At 39.5% G+C, this 18929-nt stretch overlaps 1 protein-coding gene across 2 annotated transcripts in view; it reads left to right on the top strand.

Annotated features, from left to right (window-relative positions):
* The window catches only part of GALNT3 (polypeptide N-acetylgalactosaminyltransferase 3), a 34864-nt gene extending 18464 nt beyond the window's left edge, over positions 1-16400 (top strand). For both annotated transcript variants that reach the window (XM_039332216.1, XM_039332217.1), the window contains exons 6-11: positions 693-810; positions 1157-1357; positions 7250-7381; positions 9687-9788; positions 12419-12571; positions 15237-16400. In XM_039332216.1, coding sequence (XP_039188150.1) covers positions 693-810; positions 1157-1357; positions 7250-7381; positions 9687-9788; positions 12419-12571; positions 15237-15359 — 829 coding nt within the window. In that variant the 3' untranslated portion in view covers positions 15360-16400. The remainder of the gene's footprint in view (positions 1-692; positions 811-1156; positions 1358-7249; positions 7382-9686; positions 9789-12418; positions 12572-15236) is intronic.
* The last annotated feature ends 2529 nt before the right edge of the window (positions 16401-18929 follow it).

Here is an 18929-nt window from a genome sequence, read left to right as displayed (position 1 = left end):
AGTAGGGAAGAGAAGAAAGGGAGAAAGAAGGTAGAGAAGAAGGAGTGTGGATACAGTGAAAGGGGAAATGGGCGAGCAACACCAAAAGTCATGTGTGTGTATTTATTTCATTTTATTAAAAGTATTTTATATATGAATGTAAAAAGAATGTATGTTAACATCTGATAAATATCACGGTATATGTATGGAGGAGAGTTTGGAAAAATAAAAAATTATTAAAAAAAAAAGAAATGGATTACAGTATAAGTTCAGACAGCAGTCAAGTCATTTTCATAAATGTATGTTCTACTGCTGTTGATGTGTTGCTTCCGCTGTCCTTGATATAGAATTATATTTAGTGATGTCATTTCACTGACATACTGTTCTGTTAGAATAGAATAAATCCAACTGCTCTTTCACACACACTCCAAATGTTCTTCAAGAAGCTGGGATATGATTGCAAAAGAACAGAATTAGTAAGAAATTTCATTGTATGATGGGTTTTACACTTTTATAACATTGGATATATTTGCTTGGTGGTGTTAGTTCAGTTGATCAGATTCATTTGAAGAAAGATAAGATTAAGGTCATATATATATATATATATAAACACAATAATAGGTTTCAGTCAGACAGAGAAGTTCCTGGCTTCATAAAGCTTTCTCTCTCTTACTTTCTCTCCCTCCCCCCAACTTCCTCCCTCCCTCTCGCAGAACACCAACTTTTGCAGGAGGTCTTTTTTCAATATCAAAGGACTATTTTTATAGAATTGGAAGCTATGATGAAGAAATGGAAATATGGGGAGGAGAAAATCTAGAAATGTCTTTCCGCGTAAGTTAATAGAGTATTCACATATCTTTTACTGGCAAAATGACTATTTACATGGGGACAAAACTTCTTAAACCTTTAGCTCCACTCTGCAGACAGAGCAGATAAATTAACCATATGATAACAAAATAAAATGATGTGTAAATTCTAGGAGTGGTATCCTTGGCTTGGTCAACACATTATTTATTAATTCATGCTTAATTCATAATAAAAAAAACTTCTTTGTTTTAGTATTATCTGTGTGGCAATGAAATACTTTAAATCTTTTCAGTACATGCATGTTCCTGTAGCACTCTGATCTGATAGCAGCTACTGAAGGTTTTACTGAGTACAGTTCTGTATTTTTCAGGTGTGGCAGTGTGGGGGGCAGTTGGAAATTATACCTTGCTCAGTTGTGGGTCATGTGTTTCGCAGCAAGAGCCCCCATACTTTTCCAAAAGGCACTCAAGTGATTACCCGGAATCAAGTTCGCCTTGCAGAAGTGTGGATGGATGAATATAAATATATATTTTATCGGAGAAACACAGAAGCAACAAAAATTGTTAAACAAGTAGGTGGCGATGGTGGTGGTATTAGAAATCAGTTGCTTCATTGAAATTCTTGGTGAGCAAAAATTATTATTTATTTAGGCACTATGTATGATTTGCTTTGCTTGGCAAAATATTGAATAGAATAACAGCCAGTTATAGTTTATTTAATATTTTACAATATCGGAACTTGAGTAATTGAGTCAGGTCCATCTGTCTATTCATCAGATTAGAATTGGAAGAATTTTATTAAAATGAAAGAGTTGAGAAAACTTGAATGTGCTTTAAATAAATTAGAGTTAATCAATTGAATGAATATTAGAAAGCTAGTTCTAGGACTATGCTTTTTTTTCTTCCTAGCATTCTTCTCACAGTGCAAGGTATGCTTTTTTTTTTGGATCAACTGAGTGTTGATCCATTGGTTGTGTCAGGAATTGATCAACTTATCGCCCAAGCTTGATGCCATGGGCAAGTGAGTGGCTGGCGCAAATCCACTCAGCTGACTTTCATGCCTAAGATGGGACTAGAACTCATAGTCTTCTGGTTTCTAGCTCGGTGCCTTTAAGTTTATATCATGTGCACATCTGTGTCTCTGTGTGTGTGTTTATGTATATGTGTATATAAACATTTTGGGTAAGTACAATAAAGAATGTTGGCTTACTTGATAAGAAGGATAAATATGCTTGAATTTGTCAGAGAACTCTATAGAAGGGGAAGCATTATCGCTAATTTGAGTTACTGGAAACTTATGTGACAACAGTGAGTCAAGTGGAAAGGGATAGATCCAGTTTTAAGGCAAACAATAGGAGAATATACTGTCTGCTGTCCCTCTCCCAGTGAAATCAAGCTTCTGAGTTGTGTATAAGAACTTTGTAGAAACTTAAAATGTATCATTAACACATTGGTGCACTGACAATTTATCACATCTTTCAAACAAATAAAATTGGGTTGGCAATCATTTATTACTTCCCTGGAAGGAATTTATTATGGGCCCTTTCTAGCATACAGGTAGGTCCTCGACCTATCTTGTTTAGCGACTGTTCAAAATTACAAAGGCACTGAAAGAATGACTTAAACCAATTCTCACATTTACAGCCATCACAGCATCCACACGGTCACGTGATCAAAATTTTGACACTTGGCAACCAGCTTACAGTATATTTACGATAGTTGCAGCATCCGGGATCATGTGGTCGCCATTAGCGACCTTCCCAGCCGACTTCAGATCAGCAAAGTCAATGGAGGAAGCCAGATTCACTTAAAGACAGCATGAGTCACTTAACAACTGTAGTGATTGGTCTAGCAACCGTGACAAAAAAAGGTAGTAAAATCAGGGGTGATTCATTTAACAACTGCCTTGCTTTAGCAATGTTAATTCTGGTCCCAATTGTGGTTGTAAGTCAAGGACTACCTATAAACTTATTTAGGTTTTCTTTTTAAAAAAAAATCTTATTGTTTCGAGTACTTACTTATGAAAGCTGTGGCTTAAGCAACTTAGGAAATTTTTAGAAGAAATGTAAACATCACAAAGTGAATTATTTAAACTTAAAGGCTTTATGTATTCCGAGCTCCTATCATAAGGTGACCAACCGTCCTCCTTTAGGGCGGACAGTCCTCCTTTTGTAAGTTCTGTCCTCCCTTGAAAAGTGTCCTCCTTCATGTCCTCCTTTTCAATATTTGAAGACTAATCTGCAGGGCTTTTTTGTCCCCCACAGAACGCTCAGAACGGCGTTCCGGCACCTTTTTTTGATGGATTTTTTTTTTCAACTTTTGCATGAGCTGTGCTACTCGCACTATTGGCTTTCAAAAGCCAATAGGAATTGCTGCTGAGCGTGCCAAAACACCCGGCTGGCAAACTTTGCACATGCAAGTTGTCTGTATTATTGTTGCAATGAATAAAATGTTTCTTTTATTTACGATATTTTTTTTCTTCAATTTATTTGTGTCCTCCTTTTCATTGTAAAAAAGTTGGTCACCTTACCTATCAGCCAGGAAAAAAAATTATATTTCTATTTTCCGAGGACCCAGCGTGAAACCCAGAGTGGAGACCACTCACATCCTAGAGTTACTCTCTGCTGTGTGAGAATATGGTGTTGCAAGCAACATGGCCCCAAGATGTGGCCTAAATCAATGCTGCTTAGCTGTAAGAGGAACAGATACTTTACATTTACTTTACATTTTAAAACTAAGCTCTTTAAAAACCTCTGCTATCTAATTTTCTGCTGCAAACAAATGTCATAGCAGAAACTGATTTCATAGAAGAAGGCAGAGAAAGATTGCAATGGGAAGCAGTGGTGTGAGAAAGGCAAAAAGCAGCTCAGCACTGATATTGGAGGTTGATAGGCAAATAAATGGTATACAGGGAAATCTTCGCTTATATAGCAGATGGTGTTCTGCCTCAAGCTGAAGATTTGCTGAAGCTGCACCGTGCTTTCAGGAACCACTAAAAATGCATTCACTACTTCATGATTCTCATGGAGGCACTGTGTTTGGCGGCTCTTCGATTTGCAAGGCAGAAGCATCATCCACCATTTGAGTTAGATCTCATTGCTGGTCAGCAGCCTGTTTGTAATTAGGAATTGTTCATAAGCCAGAGGTTCATAAACTGGAGACTTCCTGTTATGCATATCAAATGTACAGAGATCACCCATTGTCCTTTCCTCCACTGAACTTTATATATCAAAAACCTGCTCAAGGGTGAAATGAGGGAAGCTACAAAGATGGCTTAGCCAGAGCTGATTACTGCAACTCAATCTGAAAATTCAGCACTCTTTTGTAGTGTTGTTGTATCTCACTCACTCCAAAAATTGCCCCTGTGCAAAAGGGTCAAAGAAGCCATTTATGGACATGGACATACACACACACAATAATCTGTATGGAAATAGTTTTGCTGGTAAGGCAATTAAAGCCTGGTAAAACCACCAAGTAAAATCACACAACAACAAAAGTAATCAAGAGCAACATGAACAATGCTGGGTCTCAATTCTAGCTTCTTTTTTCTCTTTTATTGACGGCACTGCATGTGTCCTGAAAGATTGGGAAGTGGCAGTAACAATCCCTACATTTTATAAGGTTGAGGAAAATTTATCTCTAAATTGTAGGCCTATCAGCCTGCTGAGTATAGTTAGCAAGTTGTATGCCAGACATCTGTACGGTTGATTAGTGGTTTGGATGGAGTCTGAAAATATCCTGGCAAAGCAACAATTTGGCTTTCATCCTGGCTTTCTGTTTTACACCCAGCCTTTATATCAAACCATCTGGCGGGAAAATAAACTAAATTTATCTCTATATGCAACATTAGTTGATTTTAAATTGCATTTGACCTGATCTCAAGCTACAAATTGTTTTCAATGACAATTGATCACTGCCTATTTCTCCTGATGTTGATACTATGTAAAAGTTCATATTTAAGGATCTGTTGAAATACCCATTGCTAAAGAAATTTCAATTTCAAATTTCATTATGTGCTTTTGTTTCTGTTGTAACAAACGATGTTTAGAGATCAGCAGTGATAAAACTAAAATAAATAAAAATCCTAGATAGTAGAAATGTGGTTGAAAAGTCACAGTTGAATGTCAGCCCAAAATTGGAGTGCTTTTTTGGTATATAAGAGAGTAAGGAAAAGAGTACGCTTTTCACTGTAGTCTTTTTTCTTTTTTTCAATGTTACATGACTCAGCTACTTTTCGTTGCATAGTTATTTTTAGATGCTATAGTTTCCTCAGATCTTATTTCACTACCATCCCTCCATATTTCTGTTCTGCCCCAGGTTAGAAGTAAGGATTGTCTAAAGACAATGAGTAAATTTGAGATTTTAATCAAAATGTGATTAGGCAACAGTTTGCTTCAACCAAAAGATAGTTGTAAAAGTTGGAATAGCTATTTTTAGTATTCATTATGAATCCATAACTTCCCTTCTCCAAATAATGATATAAATTATCGTAAAGAAATCTATTAATTAGTTACAATAGTTAATAGCAATACCACAAACAAAAGATATCAGCAAAATTGGGAACTAGTGATGGAAATCAAATATGTGTGTGGATGCTACTTCTGGAAGTCCATTCTGGGGCTGGGCAACAAAAAATTAGCTACCAGTTCTGTCAAAGTGGTGTGAACCGTCTAAATCCCACTACTGGAACTGTGGGCTTAGTGCTGATTCAGTGTAAATCAAAAATATCTTTCTGATATAAGGAAATTCCTCTGAAATCTTAACTCTAAGCCGTTAATATTTTGTAGTTCCTAGAACTTTTAAATATAATGTCAATAAGACAACTTTTATCTTAGTTGATAAACTTTATGGCATAGGTCCAGGATATCTGAGAATGGAATGATATAATTGGGCACAGCTGCCTCACCCCTGCCCCATCCGACCCACCGTGACCATCCCCAGTCGCTCCTCACTGGCTGCTCCCCCCAGCAATTTGCCAAGGGCAGTTTGCTTGGGCAGAACTCATCCAAATAGATTCAGCACACAGGACAACTAGTTGCTCAGGATAACTCACTAAATGCCAGAAGTGAAGAGAATCTTTTTCTCCTCCCCTCCTTCTCTCTCCTTGTCTCTCCCTCCCTCCCCCACTCCTTGATCCAACTTACCCTGCCCACCAATACCCCTTGCTGTGCACCCTCCCTCTTGTTGCACAAGTAGCACAACCCAGGGATTTGAATTAAAGGCCCATTGGGGACACTCAAGGCATCAAAGAGTTGATTTTAAAGTGAATGAGGCTACATTGCCCTGTTCCAAAAGTTTATCTCGCCTTTTCTCAATTAGCAATGAGCAAAGAGGTGGTGTGTGTGTGTGTGTGTCTATGTTGTTTTCCGTCATTTCTTGCCCAGATGTATATAGAAACAGGGGAGGGGGGGTCTTTACCCTTTCCCCTCTCCTCCCTGTATCTGCTGGATGTCTTTCCCAGTTTTAAACTTGACCAGCTCCTCCCAAAATTTTATCTCTGGCTCTTTTTTGTTTTCAATCTTTATATATTTGTGACAATTTTTCTTCCAATTGTCTTGCTGGCCCTTGTTGCTCAGCCAAAGTCCTGAGTCCTGTAGCCCATTTGTCACCAGATGTCTGGGATCTCCAACTCATAGTGGAGTCCTTGTTGACCCAGGTATAGATTTCTGTAAGTCACATCTCATCACATTGTTTATGGGAGAGACACTCTTCATCTAGCTCCTCTGATGTGGCCTATCTAATATGGTTGTATTATTATTATTGTGAACATGTTTATATCAGCTAAACTATGTGATTTTTAATCTCGTATGTTCTTTAGTGAAGGCACCAGGCTAGAAATCAGGAGACCGTGAGTTCTAGTTTTATCAACGGGGTGACTTTGTGCCAGTCACTTCCTTTCAATCCAACTCACCTCAAAGGGTTGCTATTGTCAGGAAAATAGAAAGAGGAAGCAGCATTAGGTATGTTCACCGACATGAGTTATTTATAAAAAATAATAAAGGCAGGAAACAAACAAATAAATGTATTCTTTTAAAAAAACAAACTGCAAGAGCAAGGCCCTGGTTTATTGATATGAAGTCTATTTTAGAAATGACTGTTTCCCAGTCTTGCAACATGTGGACCTCAGTTCCCAGAATTCCCTAGTTGGCATGGCCAATTGTAAGAATTCAGGGAGTTCACATGACTGGCTGTTGTCGGGGTTGTTAAATATGATATACATAGAAAGCAGGTTTACCTCGGGCAGTAGAGACCACCACTTCTTCCTTAAAATATGGTAATAGACTGTTGTGTTCTTCATTTATATCATTTCCTCCCATTTTGGTCTTAGAAAGTATTTTTACATTTGTTTAACCAAATTAATTTACAAATCTCTTTTTTAAAAAAAAAAGGGGGGGGGAGTATTTCTAATGAAATTAATTATATATTTTTTTCTGTATACTAATTATTTAGCATTGTTTCAACAGAAATCATTTGGCAATCTCTCAAAAAGACATGAGTTAAAACAGCAATTACAGTGTAAAAATTTTACCTGGTACCTAAGCAATGTTTTCCCTGAAGCATATGTACCAGATTTGAATCCTACGTTACATGGATTTGTGAGTATTTATTTATGCATATATTTTGTTGTTTTGTATATAGAAAGTACAGAATGATGCGTGTGTGCGTGTGTGTGTGAGTGTGTGAGAGAGAGACGACAGACAGAGAGAGACGATAGAGGGAGTGAGGGAAAATATCTGTAGCTCAGGAACTGTGGAGTTCTTGATGCTCTCTGAGCTTGTTGTTTTCTTGCAGATATTTCATTCCTCAACTAAGTAACATCAGTGTGAATGTAACATCATCACTCCCTTGCACTGATGATAGTTAATGACATGTCTACAAGCAAACAACTCACAGAGCACCAAGAATTTGACAGTTCAACCCTGAGCTAAAGATACTCTGTTGGGGAGGAAGGGAGGGAGGAAGGGAGGGAGGGAGGGAGAGGGAGAGAGAGGGAGGGAGGGAGGGAGAGAGAGAGAGAGTTTTTTCTCATAGAACACCCAGAACGGAGTTCCGGCACCTTTTTGGGATGGAACCTTGTAAGGTAGACAAGGCGGGTTGTATGACGTTCCGGCACTTTTTTTTTTTTAAAGAAAAAAAGCACTGCATATATACACATATATACACCTACACATGTATGTGTACACACACATACACACACACACATACACACACACACACACACACATCCATCCATACATATTTTAATAAATTTGCAGGAAGTACCTATATTTGCCTCTCCTTGGCTTGTCATCACAAATCTCACTGGATAAACTTAGTCATGTAGCTTCCTCACAGCAGCTGGCCACCTTCAAATGATTCATTCTGGATATAGAAGAATTCGCCCACAGAGCTCATGCTGGATTCTTCACTTCTCACAACCCTTTCATAATCTTCACAGAAGTGCCTCTTGATTGTGCCACTGGATACTAGAATTGTGCACAAACTGATCGTGTAACTGGGAATCACAGGTAGTTTGCAGATAATATTAACATCTAGCCCAGGGGTCTTCAAACTTGGCCCTTTTATGACCTGTGGACTTTAACTCCCAGAATTCCTCAGCCAGGCACGCTGGCTGAGGAATTCTGGGAGTTGAAGTCCACAGGTCATAAAAGGGCCAAGTTTGAAGACCTCTGATCTAGCAGCATTATCAAGAAGCTTCTCCACCAAGATTGTGGAACAGCTGTATGGCTCAAACTCACTCCAAATGGCTGCATGTCGCAGAGCTATGCGTGGGCTATAGGCAGCACCAGCCATGTAGAATATAAAAAACTAACATGAACCATGTGAGAAGACTCTCTTAGTCATCGGTTGAGCAAATTGTTCCATAAGTCAGGGCTTTTCAACCAGTAGTACGGGTACCATCTGTGGTACATTGGCACCTGGCAGGTGGTACGCGACCATCCTAGAAAAGTAGTGGGAGAGGGGAATGAGCCGAACCGATATTAGCACTGCACAAGCCTGAGCGAGAGATGGCTGGAGCTGCAGGGCTCTCAGGGCTCAGCGGAAGCACCAAGATCAGTGCCAGGCTCCAGCTGGAGTTCAGTGCTGATCCTGGCACTTCTGCTGAGCCCAGAAGAAGCGCCAATCAGCTGGAATGTTGCAGCATCTCCAGGGTCTTGTGATTAACAATCAGATGCTTGGCAACTGATACATATTTATGACAGTCACAGTGTCCCAGGGTCATGTTAAGTGACCAAAACCTGCTGCAACCAACCAGCAGACGGGGGAATAAAAACCAAACACCCCCCACCCCACCCCCACTGCCAATCCTCAACAGAAATGCTCACAGCAATGAAAACCTCGGACAGGAGGAAGAGCGCCGCCATGTGGACAGGCAGGTGTCTTGCTCGGCTGTGGCTTGGAGAGCACTTTTTTCAGTGCCATTGTAACTTCGGACAGTCACTAAGCGAACTGTTGTAAGTCGAGGACTACCTGTACTTCATCACTTTTTTCCTTTTTTGGGGGGGGGGTCATCAAGTTGTTGATACCTTGCTAGGCGACTGATGGTACTCGGATGTTGCCATATCCTAAAAGTGATACAATGGGTGAAAAGGTTGAAAAGCCCTGCCATAAGTGACAATCATTTGTTGTGCAGAAACCATACAGAGCCTTGTGACTGAGCCGAGACGCAAGAAGAAGAAAAAGCAAACATGGGTACATTATGCAAATATTTTCTATGGTAGGAAGAGGAAGAAAGTTTTCATGGGAAGAAAAGGATGATTATAGGTTCTGAAATCCAATTTCCATACATTCGGGATTTTGTTATTTGTACTTTTACTCTGAAACGTACCACCCACAGATAAAGATGGTATTGTGTTGTAGTTAGGCATAGACATATGATTCTATTTTGACTTTGTTTAGCTAAAGAATGTCGGAAGAAGAGATTGTTTGGATGTTGGAGAAAATAATTTAGGCGGAAAGCCGCTGATTATGTACAGTTGTCATGGACTTGGAGGAAACCAGGTAAAATTACTTTATATATATGTATATGTGCACACGGATATGGTCCCGATAAGCATACGATTTAATGCTCTTCCTGTACTTTTCTGAATTTGTCACTGTCTGGTTACGACAAGATCTATAAAACAAGTATTTTCCAGTACTATTAATTTTCTTTTGAAACAGAACTACATGCTAGTATTGGTCTTCAGTGCTTTTTCAGGTCGGATGACTATTTGGTCCAGAAGATCTTTCAAGCTATCTGTTACCTAATGCCCTTAGACTCTTTTGGAACACAGTATAAAAGTTGATACAGAAAAAGGATTCCCTAAGGATAGGGAATTATTGTCAAATTAGTTTGCATGCTTAATTGGTATACAGTTAAGTTTTTACCTACATAATAGCATATTTGCATCCCTTACCAAGTCGCCATCTACATCTTAGTCTAATCTAATGTATTGCATTAACTCCAGGCCACATAGTTAGTTTCTGATTCCGTGTGAAGCAGAACATTGGGTTAGCTGTGTTGCAGTACTTAACCATGGGTAAACCATTGTTTAGATGTGGTAATTAAATAACGCAATAATGCTTTAAAAATGTTTAAAATAAGAACACGTATCAAGGAATTTTGCTTTAATGGCTATAGATGAAAACTTAATACTGAAATATATGGGAAGCACCCCTTTCTTTCTTGATTAGCAAAGAAGTTAAGGGAGTTTATTGCCTGGGGAGTTCTGAACACCCTTAGAAATTAAATACACCAGAACAAATTAATATGATAGGTGCAGTCTTTTATTGACCAGGAGATTGTGTGTTCCTCCTGTCCAAACAATGGTAGCAAGAGATACACATATACGCGCCTACATACATATAAAGTGTTTGTTTGTTTGTTCGTTCATTCATTCACTTTCTGTAGCTGCTCATTTCAAACCAATTGACTCTCGGCGGTAAACTATATCAACAATAATTAAAATTGTAAAAACACACCAAAAGTTACAAATTATACATATAGGCAGCTTAAAGTTAGCTTCATAATTATGAAACAATTAACACTGCAACTGTAACAGGGCCACTAACACTTTCAGGACCTCAATCTCAGGCACATAGCTGGAAAAGACTAAAAGGGGGTGGGTGGGTGGGTGTCATCCTGAGCTCAAAGGAAAAATGTTCCAAAGGGCAGGAGCTACTGATGACAAGGCTTGCCTCCTGGTCCTCCCAGCTAACATTCCCTGGTTGATGGGACCCACAGCATCTAAACCAAATTAGACAGGTAGAAAATATTGAAAGAAGGCAGTCTCTAAGAGAGCTTGGTCTAATATAATATACTACTCCCCTCAGCTGCCAAAATCAGGGCAGTTCCAGAGCAAATGCATATCCTCTAATAACTGTAGCCTAATAGCTTTGATTCTGATTTCTTTAAATTTCTTTTTGACCATGTTACACTAGTTCCTTTTGTGCTTCTGTCTCTGCTTCAGCTCTCTGGCCTTCATTTATTCTATCTTTCCTGTCCTGTAAACCTGATAACCTTGACTCTTCCTTCCCTGCTTTTTTCCTTTCCTCTAGAAGTTTTTTGCTGTCAAGGAGAGAGCCACTGTGTGATTGAGCAACCAGGCCCGAATCATCTGTCCTGTCATACTTAAAACCTCATGCTGGGAGGTCAGAGAGCTCTTCCTTGTAGTAAAAACCACCTACTATTTTGAGTATTTTGCATTTCTAGATGGGTAAATGTCTAATGAGCATTCCTGGACACACAGCCAGCTTTGTTAAAAGCTGAAAAGCAGTGTAATATGTTAAAATGCATGTATCAATACGCTGCACTAATGAAAGAAATGTTCCACTACTGGACCTCTGATGAGAATATTCCTTATTACACTATTAAAGCATTTGCTAAATATCAAAGGGAAAAAAACACTCTTCTAGCTTTGCTGTTGATAGATACTTTCAGCATGGTTTGGGCAAAACTAAGTCCTTTTTTCAGAATTCAGTAGCAGTAAGTAAATCTTATATTTCCTTCTGAAATTGCTGGAGTTTATCATTTTAAAGGTTGTTAATTATAGAATCATTAGATATTCCACTGGCTTTCGGGCTAACTCTGTTCTCTACAAATTAGTTTCTTGGGAATATGTCATAGATACATACATACTTCTCCATAGTTCTCTGCTTTGCATATCTTGAAGGAAATTATATTAACAGAATCTTTTTAATAGATGATGTCAGCTTTTCTCGACTGGGATTCCACAAGATTGAAAAATATTACCCCTTATATTTTTAAACACTACTGTATGCTCAGTTCTAGTGCTTACAGTGGTGCAAATTTTTACATGCAGCAACTGAGCTGCCAGTCTGCCACCCTTTTGTTATAAAAGTTGTGAAACATGGATTATAGACGTTAGAAGTGAATTGTATTTCGAAGGAAATTGTATTTTGGCAATCTTTATGCAAGGCTTCCCGGAGACCTGAAAATTATTTCAAGGGCTCCACCAGGGTAAAAAGATTGAGAAAGGCTGGATTATGTTTTATAGGCAGTTACCCTTTCTACTTACCATTACTGTTTGGTGACATAAATGCATTTTTGGATTTTGATTAACATTTCTTTAGTAATTAGAGCAATGAATAGGTATCACTATTCTGATGATTGACATTTGTTTATACAGTATTTTGAGTATACTGCACACCATGAAATTAGACACAATATTCAGAAGGAGCTATGCCTACATAGTTCTCAAGGAGTAGTACAACTTCATGAGTGCGGTTTCAAAGGAAAGAACAGCAGGACTCCTGAAGAAGAGAAATGGGAGCTTCGAAAGGTATTTTTTTTCCACAAAATAATATGTTTATTTAATGTAAAACTTTCCTCATAAAAATATTCTCGAGGTGGCTGCCCAAAATGTAGAGATGATTTAAATGAGGATTAAATAGTACAGGCTTGCTTTAGTCCAGTGGTTCTCAACCTGTGGGTCGGGACCCCATTTGGGGTCAAACGACCATTTCACGGGGGTTGCCAAACAACGCAGTCCGCCATTTTTCCTCCCTTTTCCTCAGCTGTGCTACTCCCTTTTATTCTATTGGCTTTTGAAAGCCAATAGAATAGACTCTCTTGAATAGAGTCTAATTCTATTGGCTTTCAAAAGCCAATAGGAATTGTCCATGCTGTCTCTGCCCTGCTGAGCCCACCAAGAGTCCCATTCTGCAAACGGTGCTGTACCAGTTGAGTAGTCCTCGACTTACGACCGGTTGAGTAGTCCTCGACTTACAACCGGTTGGGGGTCGCAGCATTAAAAAGGTTGAGAACCACTGCTTTAGTATGTCCCCTGCAATCAGACGCAACAGACTACAGAGATGGGCATCCTTTTTTACCTCAGGGTTCACATCCTTAACTTTCTCATTCTTGTAAGCAAAAACTCACAATATATATATGGATCTCTTCTTCTTGCTTGCGTACTCCTTCCCCCTCCAACCTTGTCCAAGCCGAGAATTCTACAGTTGGTCTACTCTTCAGCTGTTTCCCAAAAAGCTAGGCAGCAGTGATGCCATGAAAGGTTGCTCACAGATTGCATGGAAGCTTCTGGGACTGTATGCGACAGTAGTTTGCCCAAATATGTCTTGAGTATTTCATAATGACAGCTGTTTTCATTGTCTTAAACCAGGGGTAGGTAGGCAACCTTGGCTGTTTTATGACTCGTGGACTTCAACTCCCAGAATTCCTGAGCCACCGTGGCTCAGGAATTCTGGGAGTTGAAGTCCATGAGTCATAAAAGAGCCAAGGTTGCCTACCTCTGTCTTAAACAAAACAGACACAATAAATACTATTTTCATTCTGAAATACGTGAAGTCTTCTTATTCTTATTTTTGGCAAGTTGTGACATACAGTATTTTAAATTCAAATTTTTAGATATCTTAGGTATAAATGTTTAAGTATTTGTAGGTATTCAGTAGCTTTCTTAAATTATAAGGCCACATTTTATTTCAAGTACATAGGCTGTTACCTACACTGAATTTCTAGGGCTCTAAATCACACGAATAAGCGTTAAGTTGCTTTCAGTATTAGAGTCTGTGTGTGGGGAGTGCCTTTTAGTGAGTATTGACTCTTGACAACTGCGTGGACTACTATCTGCAGTTTTCTTGGTCGCATTTTCAGAAGTGGTTGTGATTTTTTTTTGCTAGAGCAGAGAGAGATTGACTGCCCAAGATCACCCAAATGCCTTTGTGCCTAAGACAGAACTAGAATTCACAGTCTCCCGGTTTCTAGCCTGTAACCTTAACCACTACACTAGACTGGCTCTCAGAGTCTGAGAGGCGTTATCTTTGTCAATCTTGGTGGTCCTTTGGCACTCAAACAAGCACAAAGGCTACAAAACCTTGAGCAGAGAGAATCGGGGAAGCACATTACAGGTAGTCCTCAACTTACGGTCCCTGTTGGAAATGAATTTCCATCGCTAAGCAATGAAATAGTAAGCCTGACATCATGTGACTGCAATGCACTACATAGTGACAATGGTCCCGGTTGCTGTCATAACTCCAGATGCCCAGGTCATTAAGCGGGAAGCGGAGGGATTCCCAGATGTGGAAGGGAGGTTGGAGGTGCCCTGGGGAATTTGGCGCAGGCTGCACATGAGTTGGGTGTCGGTGCAGTGTGGTACTTGTTCAAGGAAGCCAGGGAGAGAGAGTGCATGTCTGCTAATCCGTGGAGACTGTGGAAAGAATAGGGTGCAGCTCTGGGGCTTCTCGGTTTGCTGTGGCTCTGGGGCTGCAAGAAGCCCCTTAGCCACAGCACAAGGCCGGCCCAGTCTGGATCAGCAACACAAAAGGGCTTCTTGTCATCCTTCGAAGCTGTACCTGCCACAGTCGCCCTGATCGCCCTGTGCTCTGAGGCCCCCGTTACCCCATGCACTACTACCCCAACTGATACTCACTGTCTTCTTGCTCCTCCTTCCAACGAGGCATGACACTTTGTGAGGCCATCTTCCCCAGGTCACATGAAGAAATTGCCATCCACAATCTGGGGAAGAAAGCCTTAGGTGGCCAGCAGCAGGAGCATGCTTGGTCAGCAGCCAGAGCAAGAAGTCCACAAATGTCAGCTGGGGGAGGGCAGGGGCTGCAGACTGTAGAGGGACCAAAAGAGCATAGATGGGGGTGTTGAAGGCCCCCCCCCGCAGTTGTAAGTGCAGGCGAGCTACCAAGAGCCTGAATTTTGATCACATGACTGCAGGGCAGTGCAACCTATGTAACTTCGGGGACCCGCTATAAGTCTCTTAGTTCAGTACCATTGTAACTTCCAAGAGTTGCTGAACTAATGGTCATAAGCCCAGGACTACCAGTATAGGAATGGCAATAAAGTTCAAATTTCTATTTAACTATTTAATTTCCCAAGACATTTACTTGATATAAGAGTGAATTGTGGTAAAAACCATCGGTGCTTCTTTAATCTCTTTCGAGAAAACAGATTAAAATTGATATGTTTTTATATTCTAGGACCAGTTGTTGTACAATGCAGCATTCAATATGTGCCTTACGGGAAACAGAGAACATCCAAGTATGGTATCATGCAATCCCTCAGACTTATTTCAGAAATGGATTTTTGCCCATAACAACTAGGTGCTCCTAGTGCCAATGAAACGAACAAATTAGAATTACAGTAGTTCTTCCAAGACTTAACCAATTTACCTTATGTTGAATCAACTGAATTATAAAATATTTCCAAGGGTTTTTTCCCCACTGGCATAAATTTGAAGAACGTGTTAGTTTCTTAACTGTTAAATATGTTTACAGAATACTGGAGATTGCATTTTCAGTATACATTTTAATGAAATGTCTGTCTTCAAAATGTAATTTCTTATGTTTTGATGATCAATGTGTCTATCATATATTTTACATGGCAAAAGCCACACAGATTCTTTTTGTTAGTAACTAAACATAATTATCAATGAAGGTTAAAATATTTTTTTATGTAGTAGTTAGTAAAGAGTGCCTGATAGAAGTTGTTTATAATTTTAAACTGTGATTATTTCCTTTTACTTTTCCTGTTCACTGCTTTAACTATTTAGCATGTCTATAATCTGCAATCTATGATATATCTGTTTAAAACATCACTTCCTCTGAAAGGATTAAGTTATTTTTGGAGTGTGAGAATGAAACAAGTTCTGAACTTCTCTGTTGCCATTTCACTGTGTCTTTGTTCACTATGTTTGTAAGGGTTAATTTTGTCTCTTTAAGATTCTCAAACTGATTATAAAAGGCTTGCATTGCTGAAAAAAGTGTCTGACATATCTTTTGAAATTATACACTACCAGTTTGATAATTATATTGAAATATATTCTTTTTGTATTATGTACAAATTAGGTTTCTGTATTTGTAGTTTCTATTCCTACCTCTTTAATTCTCTTGTGGTATACTGAATCAAATATTAACTTTATATGATAAAGGGCTAATATAAGAGCATTGCAAGTCAAATAGTTTCTTTCATCAGAAGAATGGAGCACTTTTTATCTTATTTGAGCCGCACAATATACAGTTATTTCAACATGCAGGAAATTATAGCTAAATTATAGCTAACATATACAGCTGCTCAATTGTTCTGCTATATTGTTAGAGGCAAATTGCTGAGAAAAGGTATCATTCAAATGAGTTATACCAAAATTAAAAAAAACACTTGTTTGTGAATATCAAAAGTGTATTGAAAAAAGGATAAATTTTAAGTTTGCCCCTATCCCAATTATAAAAGTGGGAATTTTCCTTAAGAAATGTTTTTCCCAAGAAATGCAGCTTTGTCTGCCATTCTCATTGTCCTAATAGTTGTTTAGGATGAGTCACAGATGCTCACTATGGACATAAAATTACCTGTAATCAGATTCATAGTTGGTCATTGCCAACCTTGTGTTTGTGTGCAAGCAAATAATGTGTTTATATCTCAGCCAAAACACTGTTATATTTGCAGTTTAAATTTTTTTAAAAAAATTATATTTTTAAATAGATACGTGTATATTTCAACAAAAAGTGGCTATTACAACTCTGCAAGTACAGTAAAGAAATTTACTGTTGAGATGTAGTTTGCAGAAATAAATTTTACAGTTTGACAGATGTGTAAATGAGAGGACTATTTTTATTTAAAAGTGTGTTTTATGGTTTTCTATTTATATAACTTTCCTTCTTTTTTTCAGTGTTTAAGTCAGAAAGTTAACTACTACTTTCTCTTCTTCCATATTTGAAATTCTAGATTTTTTCAACCAAAACCATAAACTGAGGCTATCCTTAGCCTTCATAGTATTTCATTGTGGCGTTTTTAATCACTAGAACCAGCACAGGCATATTCTTTCGCTCCTGCCTTCTGAGTGGTCTTGTATCTGTCTGAAAGTGAATTTAGTTCCAGGTTAGGGTGTTAATTCTTTTTTTTTGTTTGTTTGTATTCCTAACAATTTTCACTTCTATGTAATATATTGTGCTTCTGTAATTCTGTTTTATAACAATAATAAAAACAATTTGAATGTCAACTAAATTTGGAATCATGGTTTCTTGTATTTGTGTCTTTAATCAGAACATCCCCAAATATAGCATTCAAGGAACGTGAAAAGACAAAATCAAATGGCAAAACATTTAACTACTTGTCCTAGATAAGGAGCAAGGAGGCTCCTGTGAATAGAATAGGACAGTGATGGTGAACCTTTTAGAGACCAAGTGCCCAAAAATTGGCCCTGCCCCCGCTCCACCCCCCCCTCCCCACATCCACTCCGCCCCCCATACCCCGCCCCACCTGCCTGCAGGGCCACTCACCACCTCCAGGGCCCACCACAGATCGCCCAGGTAGCCCAGCAGTGCTATGGCAGTCACGCCCTCTGCCCTTGCCCTGCAGCATCAACTGTGTATGATGGGGTGTGAGGGCAGAGTCTTGTCTATGCTGCCTGGCCATGTCCTTGGCTGCGCTGCTCCATGTGGGCCATGCTCAGGGGCGACTCTCCTTCAGGGGGGCTGCTGGAGAGGAGGGGATCCTGGGGGGAGGTGAGGCTGGGGCAACAGCAGGTGTGCCCACAAAGAGGGCTCCGAGTGCCGCCTCTGGCACCCGTGCCATAGGTTCACCACCACTGGAATAGGAATTAAAACACAGTGCTAAATATATTAATACTGTACAATGAATCCAAATCAGATTTTTCCAATTCTGTACCAAAGGTAATGCTAACTTTTATTGAGCACAGCATCTCTCGTTATAATTACCTCTCAAAGGTTGAGATGTTTAAAAAATATTACCTGCTTCCAGAAGGCCAATTAGAGTGGAGACCCATCCTTGCCTGTCCAGCAGCAGGCTCTTTCAGAGGAGGAGAATATGCTTCCTGTCAGACACCCTTTTGTATCTCCTGGGGAGCCTTAACAGGAGCAGTTTAGTTATTTGGGTAGGATAGGGAGGCGTTATTGGGCAGTCATTAAAGCAGCCAAGCCCTGAACTATATAGGGCTTCATAAGTACCGTAAACCATTTTGAATTATACTTGGAACCCTACTGATTAGTGGTGCTGCTTCTGCAATAGAGACGTAATTAGGCCAGGGGTAGGCAACCTTGGCTGTTTTATGACTTGTGGACTTCAACTCCCAGAATTCCTGAGCCAGGTCAAAAAAGAGCCAGGGTTGCCTACCCCTGAACTAGGCAATATCGCAATAGATCATTAAGAATGCTGCATTCTGTGCCACCTGAATGTCCCAGGTGGTCTTCAAGTCAAGTGCCATGTAGACTAAACTACCGTGGTCTAACCTAGTGATGACAAGGTGATGGGTACCGTTATCAGTACACCCAGTTCCAGCCCTCCTGGCTGCTGTCTCCACCCACTGTTCAAGCAGGAACTATAAGTCCAAGTGGACTTCAAAGTTGCAAGCCTGTTCTTTCTGTTCTAGGAAGACAAGTATGGTTCCCCCAATCAAATCCTATCACAGGTCCTTTATTAGAGCAATTTCTGATCCATACGCAGTGGTTAAAGCATTAGGTTAGAAACCAACGGGTTGTGAGTTCTAGCCTTGCCTTAAGTACAAAGCCAGCTGGCTGGGTAATCTTGGACCAATCACTTTTATCTCGGGCTTCAGAAGGAGGCAATGGGAAACCACTTCTGGAAAACCTTGCCAAGTAAAACTGCAGGGACATGTCAAGGCAGTCTCAGAGAGTCAGACATGACTGAAAAGAGGAAAA

This window comes from Crotalus tigris, unplaced genomic scaffold, assembly GCF_016545835.1.
Source record: "Crotalus tigris isolate CLP2741 ecotype Arizona unplaced genomic scaffold, ASM1654583v1 scf7180000024454.734221, whole genome shotgun sequence".
In the NCBI taxonomy this organism is placed as follows: Eukaryota; Metazoa; Chordata; class Lepidosauria; order Squamata; family Viperidae; genus Crotalus; species Crotalus tigris.
Note: the sequence above shows the minus strand (reverse complement) of the source record. Positions and strands in the feature narration are given on the sequence as shown.